Source organism: Pelecanus crispus, chromosome 4 (assembly GCF_030463565.1).
Source record: "Pelecanus crispus isolate bPelCri1 chromosome 4, bPelCri1.pri, whole genome shotgun sequence".
Lineage (NCBI taxonomy): Eukaryota > Metazoa > Chordata > Aves > Pelecaniformes > Pelecanidae > Pelecanus > Pelecanus crispus.
Window position 1 is genome coordinate 45,116,308 of NC_134646.1, and position 19,837 is coordinate 45,136,144.

General features: G+C 40.3%; 1 protein-coding gene across 1 annotated transcript in view; it reads left to right on the forward strand.

The window, feature by feature from the left end:
- Positions 1-19,837, forward strand: part of GALNTL6 (polypeptide N-acetylgalactosaminyltransferase like 6) — a 512,334-nt gene that overhangs the window by 182,109 nt on the left and 310,388 nt on the right. Inside the window, exon 3 of the mRNA XM_075709495.1 lies at positions 9,400-9,508. Coding sequence (XP_075565610.1) covers positions 9,400-9,508 — 109 coding nt within the window. The remainder of the gene's footprint in view (positions 1-9,399; positions 9,509-19,837) is intronic.

The following is a 19,837-nucleotide window of genomic DNA, read 5'->3' on the forward strand; positions in this document are numbered from 1 at the left end:
AACAGGAAACCAGCTGTAAACTCTACTACTCAGCTTGCTTTCAGTGTGATGCAAACTTGCCATTTAAATCACTGTTTTTAGGGAAAGAAGTCAGCACAGGAATAAAGGGTCACAAAAGTTAAGTTTATCCTGCTTTTGATAGTTTTGGTAGTCTTGAATTTTTGGGGCCACGTGGTTCACACCAGCTGTACCCATATTGACAGGGGATAGAAATTTAATTGAAGCCCATCTGTCTGGACCTGACTTTAAAGAGCCAGTTAGTGCTTCAGGGTGCATGATTTTAGGAATTTGGGCTCAAGAATCATGGTTAACAGTGTTGCAGCCTGCATTCTATCTTATGCTTCTGACTTTAAAAAGCAAGCTGTTACTGTTACGACATTAGCATTACTTGAACTCAAGAATTATTGAAATGAACGAGTTCATTTCAAGGACAAAAGGTTAGCTGTTTTGGTAACATGAAATAGTTTTATCAGGCTATCTTCTGTTCTTCTTCAGTTCTTCCAGCTGTGAACCTCTGACTTGTATTACATGAAAACATGACAACAGAGTGTTTTCTTGGAATACGTCTGCGAAAGTTGTAATAGAGGAATAAACACAGGCTGGATTGCATTTTTGGTGATGTTAATATGTTACCTTTAATACCAAAACTAAAAACGTAGGCCATGCTAGCAGAATGTGATGGATTTTTCTCAGTAACTCAGGGATTTACTGGAGAGCATGGAGCTCAACACCTTGCCCTGAATATCCAACATTCACAGAAATATCAGCTGACCGAAAGCAGAGGTTTTCTGCATGGGTCTTTGTCAGCCAGGATTTCTAGCATCCTTTGCTTGAAGGTAACCAGCCATGCTTGGCATTCCTCACTTCTTGCTTACAACTCTGAAAGCCTTTGAATCCCAGATTTAAGGATGGCTTAGTGACCAGGTCCACATCATGTAGCTTGGCAAACATTTGACTGTCCTAAAAAGAGAAACCCTGACTGAAAATGCTGGGACAACTTCACTTGGAGCCATTGAGTATCATCCAGTTGTGCTGCTAGTAGTGTAAAATGGGTAAGAGAAGACGGGCGAGTCCAATGTTTGTTGGGTTTATGTACTTCATACATGAAGTTCAGAGCATCGCTCTTACATATGCATAAGATTTTTGTAGAGCTTTCAGTATTTCCTAGTAGAAGGCTGATCATATGTTGGTTCCCCGGAACTGCTTTTCAAGTGTGTTTTCACATACCCTTTGTTAACAGCATTTGTAACATGCATTGTACATATGCCCTTCATTCTGGACAACTTACTGGTTCAAACCTAGAATTAACAGAACTAGAGTTTCATGTTACTCCTAAGCAGCAATGAATTGCTTCCTCACTTTCTTCAGCACACATATGGTAGATCATCTTCTTTACTAATCAAAATTTTCTCTGCTTCTTTTACCACATTTTTTGTAAATTAAGCAATAGGAAAAGGCTAACTTAATTTCAAACCTTCTGCAGCTTTGTACTACTTCTTGCAGATCTAAATTTTGTTTACTTCTACTGTACTTCTACTGGTACTTTCCTATTTTATTTTTATAAAATACCAGCATTTGGCAGAAAGAATGAGAAAAAAGAAAAGCTCTAGAAAGATAAATTTGCTTAGAAGCATAAAAATGGTTCTTAGTTTTACCCAAGAATTTTGAGTCTGGAAAGGGGAAGTCAACTTACAATTGCCTGTTGCATGGGGTTTTTTTGTTGGGTATTCTTTGGGGGGGTGAGTTTGTTTGGTTTTTTTCCCCTTACCTCTTACCATGAAGAAAGATCTACATGATTTGAAAGTGCTTTAAGGGTCTTTTTGCTCTGTGCCTCTGATGCAGTGAGCCTGGCCTTATGTGATTAGCAGTAACTCATCATTAGCTATTAAAAAAACCCAAACAAACAAACACAAAATTAAGGGGGAACATTGGAAGGTGCTGAGTATAACTCCATTTTTGCACAAGTGATAGTTTAAGGAAAAAATCAAGGTAGTTCATGATTTGAAGGACGAATCATTTTTGATACCTCTTCAGTTTTAGTGATCCATTTAACTTCCCTGAGCTTCTTGCCAAGCAGTCATAGCAGGGCACTGCTGGAAAAAGAAATGTTAAGCACAAGTTGTTTGACAAACCTCCATTAATTGTTTGTCAACAACTAAATTCATGTTTTTCTCTCCTGGTTTTGGCTGGGATAGAGTTAATTTTCTTCCTAGTAGCTGGCATAGTGCTGTGTTTTGGGTTTAGGGTGAAAATAATGGTGATAACACACTGATATTTCACTTGTTGCTAAGTAGTGCTTACACTAGTCAAGGACTTTTCAGCTTCCCATGCTTTGCCAGCGAGAAGCTGGGAAGCGGCACAGCCAGGGCAGCTGACCCAGACTGGCCAAGGGGATATTCCATACGATATGATGTTATGGTCGGTATATAAACTGGGGGGAGCTGGCCAGCAGGCAGCAGTCGCTACTCAGGGACTGGCTGGGCATCAATTGCGGGTGGTGAGCAATTGCATTGTGCATCACTTGTTTTGTATATTCTTTTATCAGTATTATTATTATCCCTTCCTTTTCTGCCCTGTTAAACTGCCTTTATCTCAACCTATGAATTTTACTTTGGTTTTTTCCGATTCTCTTCCTCATCCTACTGGGGAAAGGGGGAGGTAGTGAGTGAACGACTGTGTGGCGTTTAGCTGCCTGCAAGGTTAAAGCACAACAGTCTTTTTGGCACCCAACGTGGGACTTGAAGGGTTGAGGTAACAAGAGATCTGACCAGAGCATGTTAAAACAAATTTGTTATAAGCATTCATTATATTAGTTTAGTAGTCGCTGGTCACAATGTTGATTTATTTGCTCTCAAAGTTACTTTATTTTTTTCTCAAGAGTTGTGTTATGTAACACCTTACTTGCTGTATATAATGTTTATCAGTATTTACGTGCACCTCTGGGAGTTGGATTAATGTTATAACTTTGCTGTACTGTGTAACACTGGCTTGTGGTATGATAAAATTATTGGTTGTGACACCAATCTTGTATTTGTACTGTCACGGTTTAGCCCCAGCCAGCAACTAAGCACCACGCAGCTGCTCGCTCACTCCCCCTGCCCCGATGGGATGGGGGAGAGAATTGGAGGACTAAGAGTGAGAAAAACTCCTGGGTTGAGATAAGAACAGTTAGTAATTGAAATAAAGTAAAATAGTAATGATAATAATAACAATATAATAATGATAATAATAATATACAAAGCAAGTGATGCACAATGCAGTTGCTCACCACCCACTGACCAATACCCAGACAGTTCCCGAGCAGCGACCGCTGCTCCCTGGCCAACCCCTCCCAGTTTATATACTGAGCATGATGTCATATGGTATGGAATAGCCCTTTGGTCAGTTTGGATCAACTATTCTGGCTGTGCCCCCTCCCAGCTTCTTGTGTACCTGGCAGAGCCTGGGAAGCTGAAAAGTCCTTGACTAGCATAAGCAGTACTTAGCAACAACTAAAACATCAGCGTGTTATCAACATCCTTCTCCTTCTAAATCCAAAACACAGTACTATGCCTGCTACTAGGAAGAAAATTAACCCTATCCCAGCCGAAACCAGGACAGTACTCAGGACTACAGTCACCTCTGTACCTTGGGAGCCACCTCTCTGAAACTATTAACAATTACACTCTTTACCTATTTTTCCTTGGAGAGCCACTCTATGGGGGAGACACCTTCCTTCATCTTTCCCTTCTCCTCCCAGCTGATTACAATAGCTCTTGAGAATCTTTAATATCCTTGGGATGTTCAGACCAGCATGGTCCTATTGCTATGTCTCCTGAATGTGGTTCAGGTCTTGTTTAGGTTAAACAACTATTTAAGAATACCATCCAGAGATCTACCCTAGCAACAGGCACTGTGGCTACTCCAGCCACCGGTGACAGGCACTGCGGCTCAACCAGAGAACCAACCTGCGCCAGTATCAGTTGCCTCTATACATGAGAAGAAATACAGAAGAAAATCAGCTTGTTTAGTAAGGGTTGATGAAAAAACAGGGCCATCATGAGAACAGGAGGAGGAAAAGGCAGAATCCATAAATGAGATGGTAACCACCTGATCCCTATCCCGGAGTGAGCTGCAAGATATGCAAGATGATTTCAGTTGTCATCCAGGCAAGCTCATCATCACCTGGCTGCTCCAGTGCTGGGATAACAGGGCCAGTGGCCTGGCAATAGATGGTAGGGAAGCCAAGCAGCTGGGATCCCTTTCTAGGGAAGGGGGCATTGACAAAGTGATTGGAAAAGGGGCACAAGCCCTCAGCCTCTGGAGGTGACTTCTGTCAGGCATGATGGAAAGGTATCCCTTCAAGGAAGATGTTGTACGTCACCCAGTCAAGTGGACCACCATGGAGAGAGATATCCAGTACTTGAGGGAATTAGGCGTGCTGGAGGTGATTTATGATGACATGGACAATTAGCAGTTATCCAGAGACCCAGATGAAGTCAGCTGCACACGACCCATGTGGCAGAGATTTGTACGGAGCACACCATCGTCACATGCAAACTCATTGGTAGTAATGACCTGGAAAGACAGAGAGGAACAGATGCTGGATGAATTGGCTGGCCAACTCTTGCAATACGGAGAAAGTCTCTCTTCCTCCCTACGGGCCTGCATCTCAGCTGTGGAAAAACTGTCCCAGGAGTTCCAGCAACTTAAAGAGGATAGGTCCTACTCCCCACCCGTACAGACCAGTATCTCAGCCATTAGGAGTAAGTGTCCTTCTGCTCAAGAGAGAGGTTACAGTGGATACACATCACGGGCCACCCTGTGGTTTTACTTGTGTGACCACAGAGAAGACGTGAGGAAGTGGGATGGAAAATCTACCTTGACCCTACAGGCACGGGTACATGAGTTGCAAGGAAAACGATCACAAAAGGGGGTTCTTCTAGGAAAGTTGCTTGTCCAGTTTCCAGTGAGCAGTTTCCCAGACAGAGTAGACGGGCTGATTTTACTTCCAGTCTTAATAAAGGGACTTTTGATTTGCATTTACCAGAAGTGAGTAGCGAATATTATGACCAGGACTAGAGGGGCCCTGCCTCCAGCCAGGTGGAGGAAAGGGACAACCAGGTTTACTGGATGTGTGGATTCAGTGGCCTGGTACACCAGACCCACAGGAGTGCAAGGCTCTAGTGGACACAGGTGCACAGCGTACCCTAATGCCATCAAGCTATAAAGGGGCAGAACCCACCTGTATTTCTGGACTGACAGGGGAATCCCAACAGCTAACTGTATTGGAGGCTGAAGTGGGCCTACCTGGGAATGAGTGGCAAAAGCACCCCGTTGTGACTGGTCCAGAGGCTCCATGCATCCTTGGCATAGACTACTGCAGGAGAGGGTATTTCAAGGACCCAAAAAGGTACCGGTGGGCTTTTGGTATAGCTGCCTTGGAGATGGAGGAAACTAAACAGCTGTCTACCTTGCCCAGTCTCTCAGAGGACCCTTCTATTGTGGGGTCACTGAGGGTCGAAGAACAACAGGTGCCAATCGCTACCACAACGGTGCACTGGTGGCAATGTCACACCAACCGAGACTCCCTGATTCCTATCCATAAGCTGATTTGTCGACTGGAGAGCCAAGGAGTGATCAGCAAGACTTGCTCACCCTTTAACAGTCCCATGTGGCCAGTGCAAAAGTCTAATGGGGAGTGGAGACTAACAGTGGACTATCGTGGCCTGAACGGAGTCACACCGCCAGTGAGTGCTGCCATGCCAGACATGCCAGAACTTCAACATGAACTGGCATCAAAGGCAGCCAAGTGCTATGCCACAGTTGGTATCACTAATGCATTTTTCTCCATCCCTTTGGCAGCAGAGTGCAGGCCCCAGTTTGCTTTCACCTGGAGGGGCACCCAGCACACCTGGAATCAACTATCCCAGGGGTGGAAGCACAGCCCTACCATTTGCCATGGACTGATCCAGACTTCACTGGAACAGGGCAAAGCTCCGGAACACCTGCGGTGCATTGATGACATCATCATGTGGGGCAACACAGCAGAAGAAGTTTTTGAGAAAGGGAATAGTCCGAATCCTTCTGAATGCCAGTTTTGCCATAAAACAGAGTAAGGTCAAGGGACCTGCACAGGAGATCCAGTTTTTAGGAATAAAATGGCAAGATGGACGTCGTCAGATCCCAATGGATGTGATCAAAAAAACAACAGCCATCTCCCCACCAACCAGCAAAAAGGAAACACAAGCTTTCTTGGGCATTGTGGGTTTTTAGAGAATGCATATTCCAAATTACAGTCCGATTGCAAGCCCTCTGTATGAAGTGACCAGGAAGAAGAATGATTTCAAATGGGGTCCTGAGCAATGGCAAGCCTTTGAAAAAATTAAATGGGAGATAGTTCATGCAGTAGCCCTTGGGCCAGTCTGAGCAGGGCAAGATGTAAAGAATGTGCTCTACACTGCAGCTGGTGAGAATGGCCCTACCTTGAGCCTCTGGCAGAAAGCACCAGGGGAGACTGGAGGTCAACCCCTAGGGTTTTGGAGTTGGGGATACAGAGGATCCAAGGCCCGCTACATGCCAACTGAGAAAGATATTAGAATCATAGAATCATAGAATCATCTAGGTTGGAAAAGACCTTTAAGATCATCCAGTCAATTAGCAGCATATGAAGGGGTTCGAGCTGCTTCAGAAGTGATTAGTACTGAAGCACAGCTCCTGCTGGCACCCCGGGGCTGGATGATCAAAGGGAGGGTCCCCTCTATGCATCGTGCAACTGATGCTACATGGAGTAAGGGCCTTGCCCTGATCACACAATGGACTCAAATAGGAAACCACAGTCACCCAGGAATCTTGGAATTGGTCATGGACTGGCCAGAAGACAAAGATTTTTGGAATATCGCTGGAGGAGGAGGTGACATATGCTGAGGAGGCCCCACTGTACAATAAACTGCCAGAAAATGAGAAGCAATGTGCCCTGTTTGCTGATGGGTCCTGTCATCTTGTGGGAAAGCATCAGAGGTGGAAAGCTGTTGTATGGAGTCCTATATGACCAGTCGCAGAAACTGCTGAAGGAGAGGGTGAATCAAGTCAGTTTGCAGCGGTGAAAGCCATCCAGCGGGCTTTAGATATTGGTGAACAAGAAAAGTGGCCAGTAATTCTTCTCTGTACTGACTCATGAATGGTGGCAAATGCCCCGTGAGGGTGATTACAGCAATGGAAGCAGAGTAATGGGTAGTGCAGAGGCAACCCCATCTGGGCTGCCGCGTTGTGGCAAGATATCGCTGCCCGGGTAGAGAACCTGGTTGTAAAAGTACGTCACTTAAATGTTCATGTACCCAAGAGTCAGACCACTGAAGAATATCGAAACAACCAGCAGGTGGCTCAGGCTGCTAAGATTGAAGTGGCTCAGGTGGATCTGGACTGGCAACATAAGGGTGAATTATTTATAGCTCAGTGGGCCCATGACACCTCAGGCCATCAAGGAAGAGATGCAACGTATAGATGGGCTCGTGGTCAAGGGTAGACTTGCCCATGGACACTATTGCACAGGTTATCCATGAACATGAAACGTGTTGCAGTCAAGCAAGCCAAGCGGTTCAAGTCTCTCTGGTATGGAGGGCGATGGCTGAAATACAAAGATGGAGAACCCTGTCAGACTGGTTATAGCACACACCCACAAACCTGCCAAGGCAAGCACTATGTCCTTACAACGGTGGAAGCAACCACTGGATGGCCAGAAATGTATCCCGTGCCCCATGCCATCACCCAGAACGCTATCCTGGGCCTTGAAAAGCAAGTCCTATGGCGACATGGCACCCCAGAAAGAATTGAGTCAGACAACAGGACTCATTTCCAAAACAACCTCATAGACACCTGGGCCAAAGAGCGTGGCATTGAGTGGCTATATCGCATCCCCTATCATGCACCAGCCTCCGGGAAAATCAAACGATACAATGGGCTGTTAAAGACTACCCTGAGAGCAATGGGCAGTGGGACATTCAAACATTGGGACACACATTTAGCAAAAGCCACCTGGTTAGTCAACACTAAGGGATCTGCCAATCGAGCTGGCCCTGCCCAATCAAAACTTTTACGTACTGTAGAAGGAGATAAAGTTCCTGTAGTGCACATGAAAAATATGCTGGGGAAGACAGCGTGGGTTATTCCTGCCTCGGGCAAAGGCAAACCCATTTGTGGGGTTGCTTTTGCTCAAGGACCTGGGTGCACTTGGTGGGTGATGCAGGAGGATCGGGAATTCTGATGTGTACCTGAAGAGGATTTGATTTTGGGTGAGAATAGCCAATGAATTAAATTGTATCATGTTAATTGTTATGCAGAATTATCACTTCTGTGGTGGCTACATGCCATATTAATGGTACTATAGCAAGAATCACCGAGATTAATGAAGAATGAACTTTGATTAAACCAAGCACAAGCGATAATGGAACCAGAACTGGCTTCAAGCATGCAACAGTCCAATACCTCCACCTCTCCTGCCCTGAAGGACTGTTATGACAGATGGAGCCCAAAGTCATGGACTAAATGAACTCAATGGACATTTTAGAGGGATGGCCCATAGACTAAAGGAATGAATTCTGTGTGTATATATCAAAAGACAGGAAAAGTGGTGGTGATTAATTGGGATGTATTGGAAAGTGTGGGACCTGGGGATGTAGATGGTATAGAATAAGGGGTGGATACTGTCCTGGTTTCTGCTGCTACAGAGTTAATTTTTTTTTTCCCCTTCTAGCAGCTGATATACTGCTGTGTTTTGGAGTTACTATGAGAATAATACTGGTAACACACTGATGTTTTAATTGTCGCTAAGTAGCGCTTACACTAGTCAAGGACTTTTCAGCTTCCCATGCTTTGCCAGCGAGAAGCTGGGAAGCGGCACAGCCAGGGCAGCTGACCCAAACTGACCAAAGGGCTATTCCATACCATATGACCTTATGCTCAGTATATAAACTGGGGGGAGCTGGCTGGCGGGCAGCAATCGCTACTCAGGGACTGGCTGGGCATCAGTTGCAGGTGATTGCATTGTGTATCACTTGTTTTGTATATTCTTTTATCATTATTATGTTTATTATTATTTTTCCCTCCTTTTCTGTGCTTTTAAACTGCCTTTATCTCAACCTCTGAATTTTACTTTTCTTTTTTCCAATTCTCTCCCCCACCCCACTGTGGGGGTGGGGAGTGAGCGGACAGCTGCATGGTGTTGAGCTGCCTGTCAGATTGAACCATAACACATGCTATTTAGAAAAATAGCTTCATTTACCACCGTAAAGTTTCAATATTTGCATTGGATAAACTGAATGTTTTATTTACTTCTGCCATATTACAAGTGTTTTTCTGTAATAATGCAAACCATATAAGTATGTATATATTTATTTGTTTGTGTGTTTACTGTTTTCACAGACACTTCCATTGGGGCTGGGAGATGGACAGCTCTTTACCTGGACTGATGGCTTGAAAAGGAAGGACTGGCATGATTATGAAAGCATTCAAAAGGATGCTATGCGTTCAGGTATACATAAGTTTGAAGCAAATTTAAGTGGTTTATTCATTCCTTCTCCATATGGTTATTTTTTCTTTTAAGTCAACTAAAAAGCTTTCCTAACAGCCTTTTTTTTTGATTGCAGCATGTCACAAGGACATAGTGTTCTGAACTGAGGGGTCAGTCCAAGCACAAATACCTTATTGCTGAAAATAGCCAAGTGAAAATAAAAATAATGTGCTTCGTGCTAGTAGCTATATAATGGTTGTACAAGGAAATGGGCAAAAATATTATTAACAAAATATTTTTCAGGTTGAAATCAGTTGGTATACTGTGACCAAATATAAGCAAAAGTGTTTGTTTCCAAAGAGACATCTGTTACTGCTGAAGCTGACTTGTCCTTAAATCAGTGGATAAAATCTGAGCCCAGTACCTGTAACTGTCAAGAACATCCAAGGTTCTGTTAGCAACAAACTTTGACACTTTTACCATTGTCAAACTCGAATACTTTAGTGTTGCTAAAGCTACTTGACTTCATTCTGACAGTCTAAAATTATTTGAAAATGGGAGCAAATTGTATTTGCAGATACACTGAAGGACATTTTGTTACAGTGAGTAATGTAATTTTAATGTACCTTCACGTGCTGTATGCCATATGTGCAAAGAAAGGTTTGTGTTCCTCTTTCTGTCATCAGAGCATGTTCAGATTTGAGTCTTTCTTTTATGATATAATTTACAACTATTCAACATAAGATGAATTAAACTAAAAGGAAGGAAGGGAAACAGCCGTTGAATTGCACCTTAATCAGTGTCTGAAAGTCATTATTTTACAAAGGCAAATCTACTATTAGAAAATAAATTATGCTGTCTTGATCCCACTGTCAGAAGACAGCCAACATGTCCCTCAAAATAAGTCTGCAACTGAATCATAAGATGTGGTAAGTACTTAGTTTTGTAGGGGCCTGAACCAGTAAAGTATTTCAGGTGTAGGTAAATTTTGTAAAATGTTTTTCCCTTTCTCTTTTGAATCTTTTTGATCACTGTCCTGGTTTCAGCTGGGATAGAGTTAATTGTCTTCCAAGTAGCTGGCCTGGTGCTGTGTTTTGGATTTAGGATGAGAATAATGTTGCTAACACTGATGTTTTAGTTGTTGCTGAGCAGTGCTTACACTAGGTCAAGGACTTTTCAGCTTCTTATACTGCCCTGTCAGCAAGGAGGCTGGAGGTGCACAAGAAGCTGGGAGGGGACACAACCAGGACAGCTGACCCAAACAGGCCAAAGTGATATTCCATGCCATATGACATCATGCTGAACAAAAAATGGGGGGGGGAGTTGGCCGGGGCGGGGCTGAAAACCACTGTTTGCAAACTGGCTGGGCGTTGGTCAGTGGGTGGTGAGCAAATGCATTGTGCATCACTTGTTTTGTATATTCTTTTATCATTATTATTCTTTTCCCTTCCTTCTCTGTCCTATTAAATTGGCTTTATCTCAACCCAAAGTTTTACCTTTTCTCCGATTCTCTCCCCCATCCTGCTGCGGGGGAATGAGCAAATGGCTGTGTGGTGTTTAGCTGCCTGCTGGGTTAAACCATGACAGTCACTAACTAAAAAAATTATCCTTCCCTCCCACATGTGCTTAGGAGGAAAAAAGGTGGGGAGGGGGATGAAGTTACTCTAGACATCTTAGGAGTTGTCAGATCAATGTTAACTGTGTTCCAGATTGCTAAATGTAAAATGACAAATGTCTAAGAGAGAATGTACAAAATAGAAGTAGCATGTATGTAGAAACATGCACATCTGTAGGGAATATCACATGTTATCTGGTTAGAACGGACCTTTTTGAGGGATGTACACTGATGCTTTGCCAGTGTACTTTTGATTCCTGAGTATGTAATGTGGACCCCATATGTTTTGGAAAATAAACAGTAAATGATTATCTCATGGATAGCTATAGCATTACCAACGTAATGTAAGCCACTGCATGGAGTTGACCAAGAAATTAGCAAAACATGTTACGTAGCTCGGTGATTCCCAGTCCTACTCCTAATGTTATAACTGTAGTAGAACACTCTAGTATGTGAATATTTTTTCCAGTAAGCTTCTATTCTTGGTAATAATAATAATACATTAACTTGAAATATTCTGACTTATTTATGCTTTTATTGGCTTCCTTGTGATAGCATTTGCTGAGTTTGACCACTTAAGAAATCTTCCTTAATGATTTCTGTCATTATTAGTCATTAGATTAAATTAAGTTTTAATGATTTTTTTTTTCTTTGAAAATCACAATATAGTAATACAAATGCAAAGCTAGAATATCTCAGTGCACTCTTTTGGGACATACTATATAATTTCTGTCCCTAATAACAATACAAAATATAGCTGAAAACAACTTTTAGTTAAAAATCAATCTGAAGGTATGAAAAATAACACCACCGAAAGGGCTTCTCGGGACATTTCAGAAAAAACAGTCAGTACTCATTACACAGAAAAGAAGAAAGGACTGAAGTCAGTTTAGCGGTTTATCTGTAAACCTTACAATTTCCTAAGCACTGGGAATGTGAATTTCATAAAACTAATTACGGAGAGGTGCTAGTTTCTCTATGGCTAGTTTTTCTGTTTCAAGGCCAAATATTTTGTTCCCCTATTATTCCATCGAATTAAAACTCATGTTCCTGAACTTGGGTGGTCTCTCCTCAGTGGAAATCGTTCAATAATTTTAAAGCTAAAGAGAAAAGCCATTTGCAAGACATGCAGAAAAAATGGTACTTTTTCTATTTATTTCAAGTGTTCTAGCTCATCTTTTTTGGCTCTAAAATTACAAATGATCTGGCATACAAATGCTGAAGTAAGCTCATGTTACTTTTGGTTTTGTGGGGCTTTGTTGGACCACCTGAGGTTCAAATGTGTGTTCATGGTGTTTCTACCATTAGGTCACATTCTGTTACCATGATGATGGTACTTGAGAGGGACTGAAGTGAATAATGGAGTGGCAAGGCTTTATACACATAAGCTCCTGATGTAGCCAAAATGTAATTACTATTCAAAGACTCTTGCAGAGACGGAGGCTTCAATAACCGGTACTACTTTTTCAACCTCTCACTTATGTGGAATTTGCTCATGATATAGATCCTTCCAAGGTCAGTTCCCTTCAGCTGGAACTATATGCTGCAGTCCTTTTGAGCGGAAAACACCCTTGTGGGCTTCCCACCTGAGAAAACAACTACACACAGGTTTCTCTGAGATATTGCCATGATCCTACTGATACTGTTACACAGATGCACAAAACAGCAATCAGTTCCTACACCTATGCCCAGCTGTATCTTCTGTAACAGAATACATATTGTACAGTCATCGCTGAAAGGAAATTATCATCCAGTCTGCTTGGATTTTCCTCTCTGACTTCAAACCATGTGTCATTTTGATTTAGAAAAGAAAAAAAAAAAAACCACAAACCCAAACCACCCAACTCTAGAATCAACAATTTGCATTTTCTGAAGTTAACTGGACACACAGATGGGTTAAAAATTCCCCACTGACAGATCTTCAGATACAGTTGCCATGTGAGTGATTCCTTCATCTCCAGAAATGATGATGCAATACTGGCACAAATGGTTACAATTTAATAAATTATTTCTTAGTAGTCAAGTGCAAGGTCAGTGAAACTGATAATTCAGGCCATCCCAGATAGGTCATTTTCTTGCAAAGATGGAATGACTTGGGGATCTTCAGGTTACTTGTGATATATTTTCTGCTATGAATGGAAAGACTAAAGTGGTCCTAGATAGATACGAAAAGAAATTAATTTACATGATACTGGTAGAAGTATTATTTAATCAGTCAATGTAGATGGAATGCCCAACCTTTCTTAAGGAAATTACATATGGATCTTTGCTGAAAAAGAACATTACATTGATAGCATCATGATGTTTAGTGTTGATGTTTTCCAATTAAGACATCCCAATTTTTATTTCAGATTGATGCTTTATCTTGGAACTTGATTGTTTTAAAATCCTCAAAATTGATTTTTTTTTTTTTAAATGAGTTACTTTTAAATCCCCCAAATTTATTTTTTTTTCTTTGTCTAGAACATAGGAAACCAGTTATTCACAGGGCAGCCAGGTGAGACACAGGAATGATATTGGTCCAGGTGATTGAGAGATGACTCTTTTATGCTTGAGAAGTTTCCCCATGCTTATTTATATTGCTGAAGGTTGTTCTGTAAAAAAAACCAAAAAAAACCCCAAAAAACCCACATGCGAACAAAACCAACAAGAAAACCAACCACACTGAGACACGGTGTTGAAGACATTTTTGCTGGATTTTATGCTTTATGTTCTTTAAAAGGCTCATTAAAGAGCACCCCTATTTTAAATGTACATATAAATTGACTAACCAGTGCCTATTCCCTCTGTACTGGGAGGAACAACTGCACTTGGATACACTGTTCGTTTAGGAAATGCTCTTTTCAGATACTTTGGTAAATAACCTTTCATAGAGCCAGATTTGTCATCCCATACCTATTGTCATTGTAGGTGTTCCATATTTAAAACTTCTAATTCTGTCTGGAATTTTCATAGTTCTCTGACTGCTATGATAGAATGATTTTGACAGGTTAATTGTATATTTTTTGTATGCTATGATGTTTAGTCTTGCTTTTTTACTATGAGTTGGGAAAAGCACTGGAACTACTTCTCCAATACTAACTAATTTGCTGTTCTACTCACAGCTTATTTCTCTTTCACAAGTTTTTAATGCAGTTTCAATATTTCCAATCTCTCTGAGTGGAAATAAAACTTGCAAAACAGTTCTAAGAATTTTAGTTGGTTAATTTTGATACATGAATGCAGGAAGCCAATAGAAGGAATGTGCTCTTGGGTTGCAGAGGTGATAATTGCTATACTGTTGGTAGAACAGGGAAGATTAGTTGACAGTTATCCAAGCCCTGATTTACTCAAAAGCAGAAAGAAGCATTTAATGACATGTTAAATATACTGCTCATCAGTACAGAATAGACATAGTGAAATGAAAATTATTTCATTCACTCATCCCAATCACTTCAGTTTTTCTCTGAATATTATTCTGCCATTACCTCAAAACCAGTGACTGAAATACAGAAAAAGAAAAGCAGAAGTTTACCTTAAAAAAAACAACCAACCAAACAAAAAACCAACAAAATCCTTCTTTACTAGACAGTTCTGATAGATAGTTTAGGAAGAAAAAAAATAGAAGTTCACTTGTTTCCACTTTCTGAAGGAACTCATTAAGTCAATCAGATATTACAATGGAGGGGTCGGGAACAGAATAAGCTAATCAGAGAAACTGACTTTATTGGAGCTGATATGTCATGCCATCTTTTTGACAAGAAATCAGCATTTAAACTAAGAGTTTCTATTAATTTAGTTTCCTCTAGGAATACAACTGGTGATATGCGTTGATGAAGAATATGCTTAATTTGCATTAAAAAATATGAGAACTATAAGCAAATGCAAATCCTACATCTGTCATCATTTTTGTTTTGGCAAGTAGTAAACAATGTCTTATGTATATCAGAAGAGCATTCTTGCATTGCAGTTCAGAGTTGTGAGTGCACCCTGTGTAAACGCAGCTTGCATAGCAATAACCTAGGTAGCTGCTGGTATGGTGTGGTCCAGCTTCAGCAGCACTGATGTATCAGGGCAGTGTAAGTCTGTCTGCATCTCTGGATATATAGATCCTGGATGATGAAGCCCTTGGTGTTGCCATTTTTCAGCTACTGAACTGGCAAGTTGCTTCATTTCATCAGAGATTTCCCTACTTCCCTTCAGTTGTCTGGGGAGGGCCCTGAGGATATGTCTCTCAAGATGTTCATTTCAGGAGCATGGCAACTGTTGTGGCACCAGTGACCACTGATTTTCCAGGCTTTCTGTGTAGAACTAGGAGTCTGAGGTCCCTGAATGCTCCCATGAGAGATGAGATTCACAGGAGAGAGCCATGAAGGCCTAAGATAGTAATTCAAAAGCATCCATGAGGAGAAATTATGTTGATTCCACCTCTATCTTTACATCCTGGGTAGTGAGACTAAGAGTCCTAGAGAATCAGTCAATGTCATTGTTACTCCGTTGCTGAAAGTTATTGTATCTATTTCCCTCAAGAAATTCTCAGCTGTATGTGCTCATCAATTTTGAGTAATAGCAGTAATGATGAATTACAGCCCTTCTCAGATAAGAGGAAGGATTCAAATGTGTAATTCTTGGGCTTTTAAAGAAGTACAGATTGAATGTTTATATTTAAATATGGTGCAATTTCTGATCATGAAAAGCTATTTCTAACTACAAGTGATAGCTTTCCCATTGTAAAATACTGCAAAAGGGGAACTGGAGGAATAGAAAAATTGAAACTTTCCAGCTACGCAGAACTGATGGAAAACAAAAAATAAGATTTAATTTCTGAAAAACTTTTTATCAATTCTATTAATTAAATTAATAGCCTATAAAGTGATGTGGAAAGATTGCATACTGCAAGTTCCATAGTGGTTTTTTGTTTTCACTTTCTGTTTCACATGGTTTCAGAAAGGAAACATTTCAAAGGACTGTTCTTTAAATACTGTCTTTGTTTATAATGGTTTGGAGATATTTTTGACTGCTTGCATGTGTATGCTGAAATGATTATGCTCTATGAGGGTCATTGAAAATTCACTGTAATTGAAGCAAATTTCTGAGAGAATGTTAACAGGTAAGGAGCTGTGTTTATAGCACTAAATATAAATTTATAAAAAACTTTTTCTTCAAAAGAAATTGGTTAAAGAATTGATAAAGTGACTTCTAAGATGCGGCTGTCAGTACTTTGATGTTTGACTGCTGAGCCATTTTGCTCCTGTATGCTAATAAGATCTCAGAGGAAAAAAAGTTCTAGAATGTACTGTATCCACCCAGTAGTTATCCCAGCAGTTATCGAGCCATTTGCACTGTCTTTGCTCCTCCTATTTGTATATTTAAATAGCATGTGAAAGCCTTATGTGGAGTGAAGGAATGAAGGTTTTAATTCTTTCCTATATTCAGTATAGTCTTTACCTTTCTGCTTCTTCAAAATGTTATCTTGACCGGGAGAAGGGGATTTTAAAGATCTTGACCTTTACATGCCTCAGTGCAGGCATTTCATAAAGATTAGTTCTATAAACAAACAGACAGTATGTTCTATAGTTCTACAAACAATCATTCATACAGATTAGTTCTATAAACAAACTAAACAGAGACATTGAAAAAGAAGTGAACTGTATATGTTTGTGATGAAAATGGAAATAGAATGAAACTCTGTATTCTTGGGTTGGAATGTTAAAAAAATGTTAAAAGAATCAGAAGTGCTTTTGTACAGCAATAAAAAGTAGTGAACACCTGAGATTTGACTTCTGTGTGACCTAAAGAAATTGTGCACTGGTGAGTTTTTTTCCAATCACTTCTGTTCAAGAATTTTTGTGAATAAAGTGCAGTAGAATAATTCCCCCAAACTTCTGTGGTTAATCCTTATCATTTTGAACAGTGCCCGTTCTTAAATGCAGAAGAACTTGTCAAAGCAAAGCTTAGTGCCAGAGTGCCTCTAGAAGATATGAGGCAGCATCATACAGATAGCAATATTAAATGTAATTCCCTATTGGTTATGAAAAAGTTAGTTCTCTGGTACTTATACAGATAAATATAATCAAAGTTGTGCAGGGAAAGAAGCGTATACTAAAATATTGGTTTACTTATCCCATATTTCAGATGGGATTATACACAGGGAATTCTGTCAGCATTATATATTAAACAAATTTACTGAATTTAATTTAGGCCTCTGAACTTGCAATTCCTTTAGAGAGAATTTGAGAACTTGCAATATAATTGGAAATGTAGTGGTAGCCAAGGTCTCAACAAAGAGTCATAACCTAATTGTTCATAGCATTAATCATGAATATGCTTCATGCAGTTCACAGTGTATTGTTTTGTAAAAGGGAAAACTTTTCATCAGTTTATCTTAATGCAAGTCTGATATGGTTAAAAAATTCTAAAACGTAATGTTAATCATTGCTTGTCAAGGAGATGGCATTTAAAGGATATATAATATGAAAGAGATGGTTACAATCTACTGCAGTTACATAAAGTGTTTCACATATTAAAACACAATTGCTCTGTAAATATAAAGTGCTCTAGACTATGATCTGATTCTACCACTCTTACTCAAGCTTAATGGACTGGATGTCCTATTGAAAATGGTGAGATCAGTTTGGAGTCAGGTGCCAAGCACAAATAAGGCTATTATACTCTCTAATATTGATTTGGAAAGAGAGATTTTCCAGTGATGCCTTCTCCAGAAGTTTAAACCCTGGTATCTAGAAAATATGGTTTGTTTTGGTCTTTTTCACAATTGCTTAAGTTTTTCCCTGGACAACTACAAACTTGCTTCCTCAGATTGTGGAATGGCATCTCACAGTATTATTCAAGTGGTAATTTGGGGTTAGTACGCACCCCCATTGATCTCAAGTTGCAACCTAATATTGTACTGCTGCAGAAGAAGTCAGGAAGTGTGAGGCTGTGGCTATATAGCATTTGTGTCTGTCGGAAACTGTGCACATGATAGAACTAACTCTTGCCACTTAAATCTACATGTAAAAAGGAGTTTCTGTGTGGCTGTATGTCAGTCAAGCTTCCTTTTTAATGCACAATGACTCTGTGGTCTCAGTACTCACAGCAAAGATTTGAGGTACTTCTTGTGGTTGAAGTTAAGTAGATTCTTCCCCTGTTCTTCCCTGCCTTCTCCCGCCTTTGAAAATTCATCAGTGATACCACTCAAATGTAATTGGTAAGCTAATTTTTAAGGACTACCAGAGAGGCCAAGAAAGGGGGAACAGAGTTCATAATACATCCCTTTGACTCATATTAATTAGAGCACTGAAAATGATCTTCAGTGCACCCTTCTGTACTGGGCATTGGCATGTTGATTTTTACCATGACAGGCAGAAAGAAAATTGTATTTCCAGTAACTTGGCAAGAAATGCCTGTGACTACACTGTAAACCAATGATACATATTCTAGCTTGAAACTAATGTCCAGATTTCAAGAAGTGCTCTGTTAAAAAAATTATTGAAGTTGCTAGTCTTTCATCTTTCTCTATATTTTCATCTGGGGGCGAAAGCATGGTGTCAAATCCTTAACAGACCAAACTCTCCTCTCTAGCACCTTCTCCCCTTGTATTTGAATGTTGATCTCAATGGTTACGCATTTTAAAGAGAGAAACAAACATGTCAAAGCAAAAATAAAATTTACAGAAAACACCAAGAAGCAGATGCCATCTGCCAATTAACTTGTCATAGTCCCAAGTATGTTTTTACCTCTTCTGCACGGTGGTGAAGATCTGTCAGTGGATTCACATCAGTATTGGTGATGAAGTACTGATGTTGGTGAATGTACTTAATGTGTAACACTTGGGGGTTTAATAGAGTTGCTGCCTGGAAGTAAGTGAAAAAGAGGGGAAACTTGAGTTCAGAAGTTTGGGGGTTTTTTTGGGGGGTGGGGGTCGGGGGGAAGAGGAGGTCTCAGTTCAAATCTGTCTTTTAATTTGTCACTTGCAGTCTGGGAAGGTGGTTTGGTTTGGGGTACTGCTAGCACCCTGTTATCTTTGTCCTTTTGCTTAAACTTTTTCAGGACTGTCTAAGTGAAATTTAATAGGAATTCATCTGTAGATACTAGTTTTATTTTCTTTTAAAGAGAAATATATTTTGTAGTAATTCTGGAAAGGGAATTTTATCTGGATAGTCTTCTAAAATGTTCTCATTTGCAGAGAGAGTTTGAATTGAACAAACAGCTGAGACACCTTCAGACTACACCTGTCTGTGTGGAAGGAGGAGAGCTCTATAGACCATCTAAGTTGAGTTGGTTGTCTCTTGTGGTAGATGTGAAAATGATCAAGTTTGGCCGTTCAGGGCAATTACTGGTTGACTCAGTGGCACAAAGAAGCATTGTTTTCTTTTGTATTTCAGTTTCCAGTTGTTGCTTGTTTTGCTATGAAAATCCCAATTCAAAGAAGAAGGGGGAAATGAATCCTGACTAAACTGTGGCAAAAGAACTGGAACAAGTACATGACAACAATTGTAGCATATCAAGACCATAGTTTTCAATTCAGAAGCAATGACAAAAGGGATTTTTTCCTTACTACTTTTGTGTCATCTTTTAGGTTTAAAACATGGAATAAGCTGCCGTCAACCAGCTTTAAAGGCTATTTCTTTTAAAGATTTGAGGAATACATTCCTTTGGCCTGAATCCAGGTCAAAAGACCCATAAGAGGAACTTCAATTTTAAAGGTTTGCCAAATGATTGACCAAGACTCTTTTTGGTCCAATCTACATAAT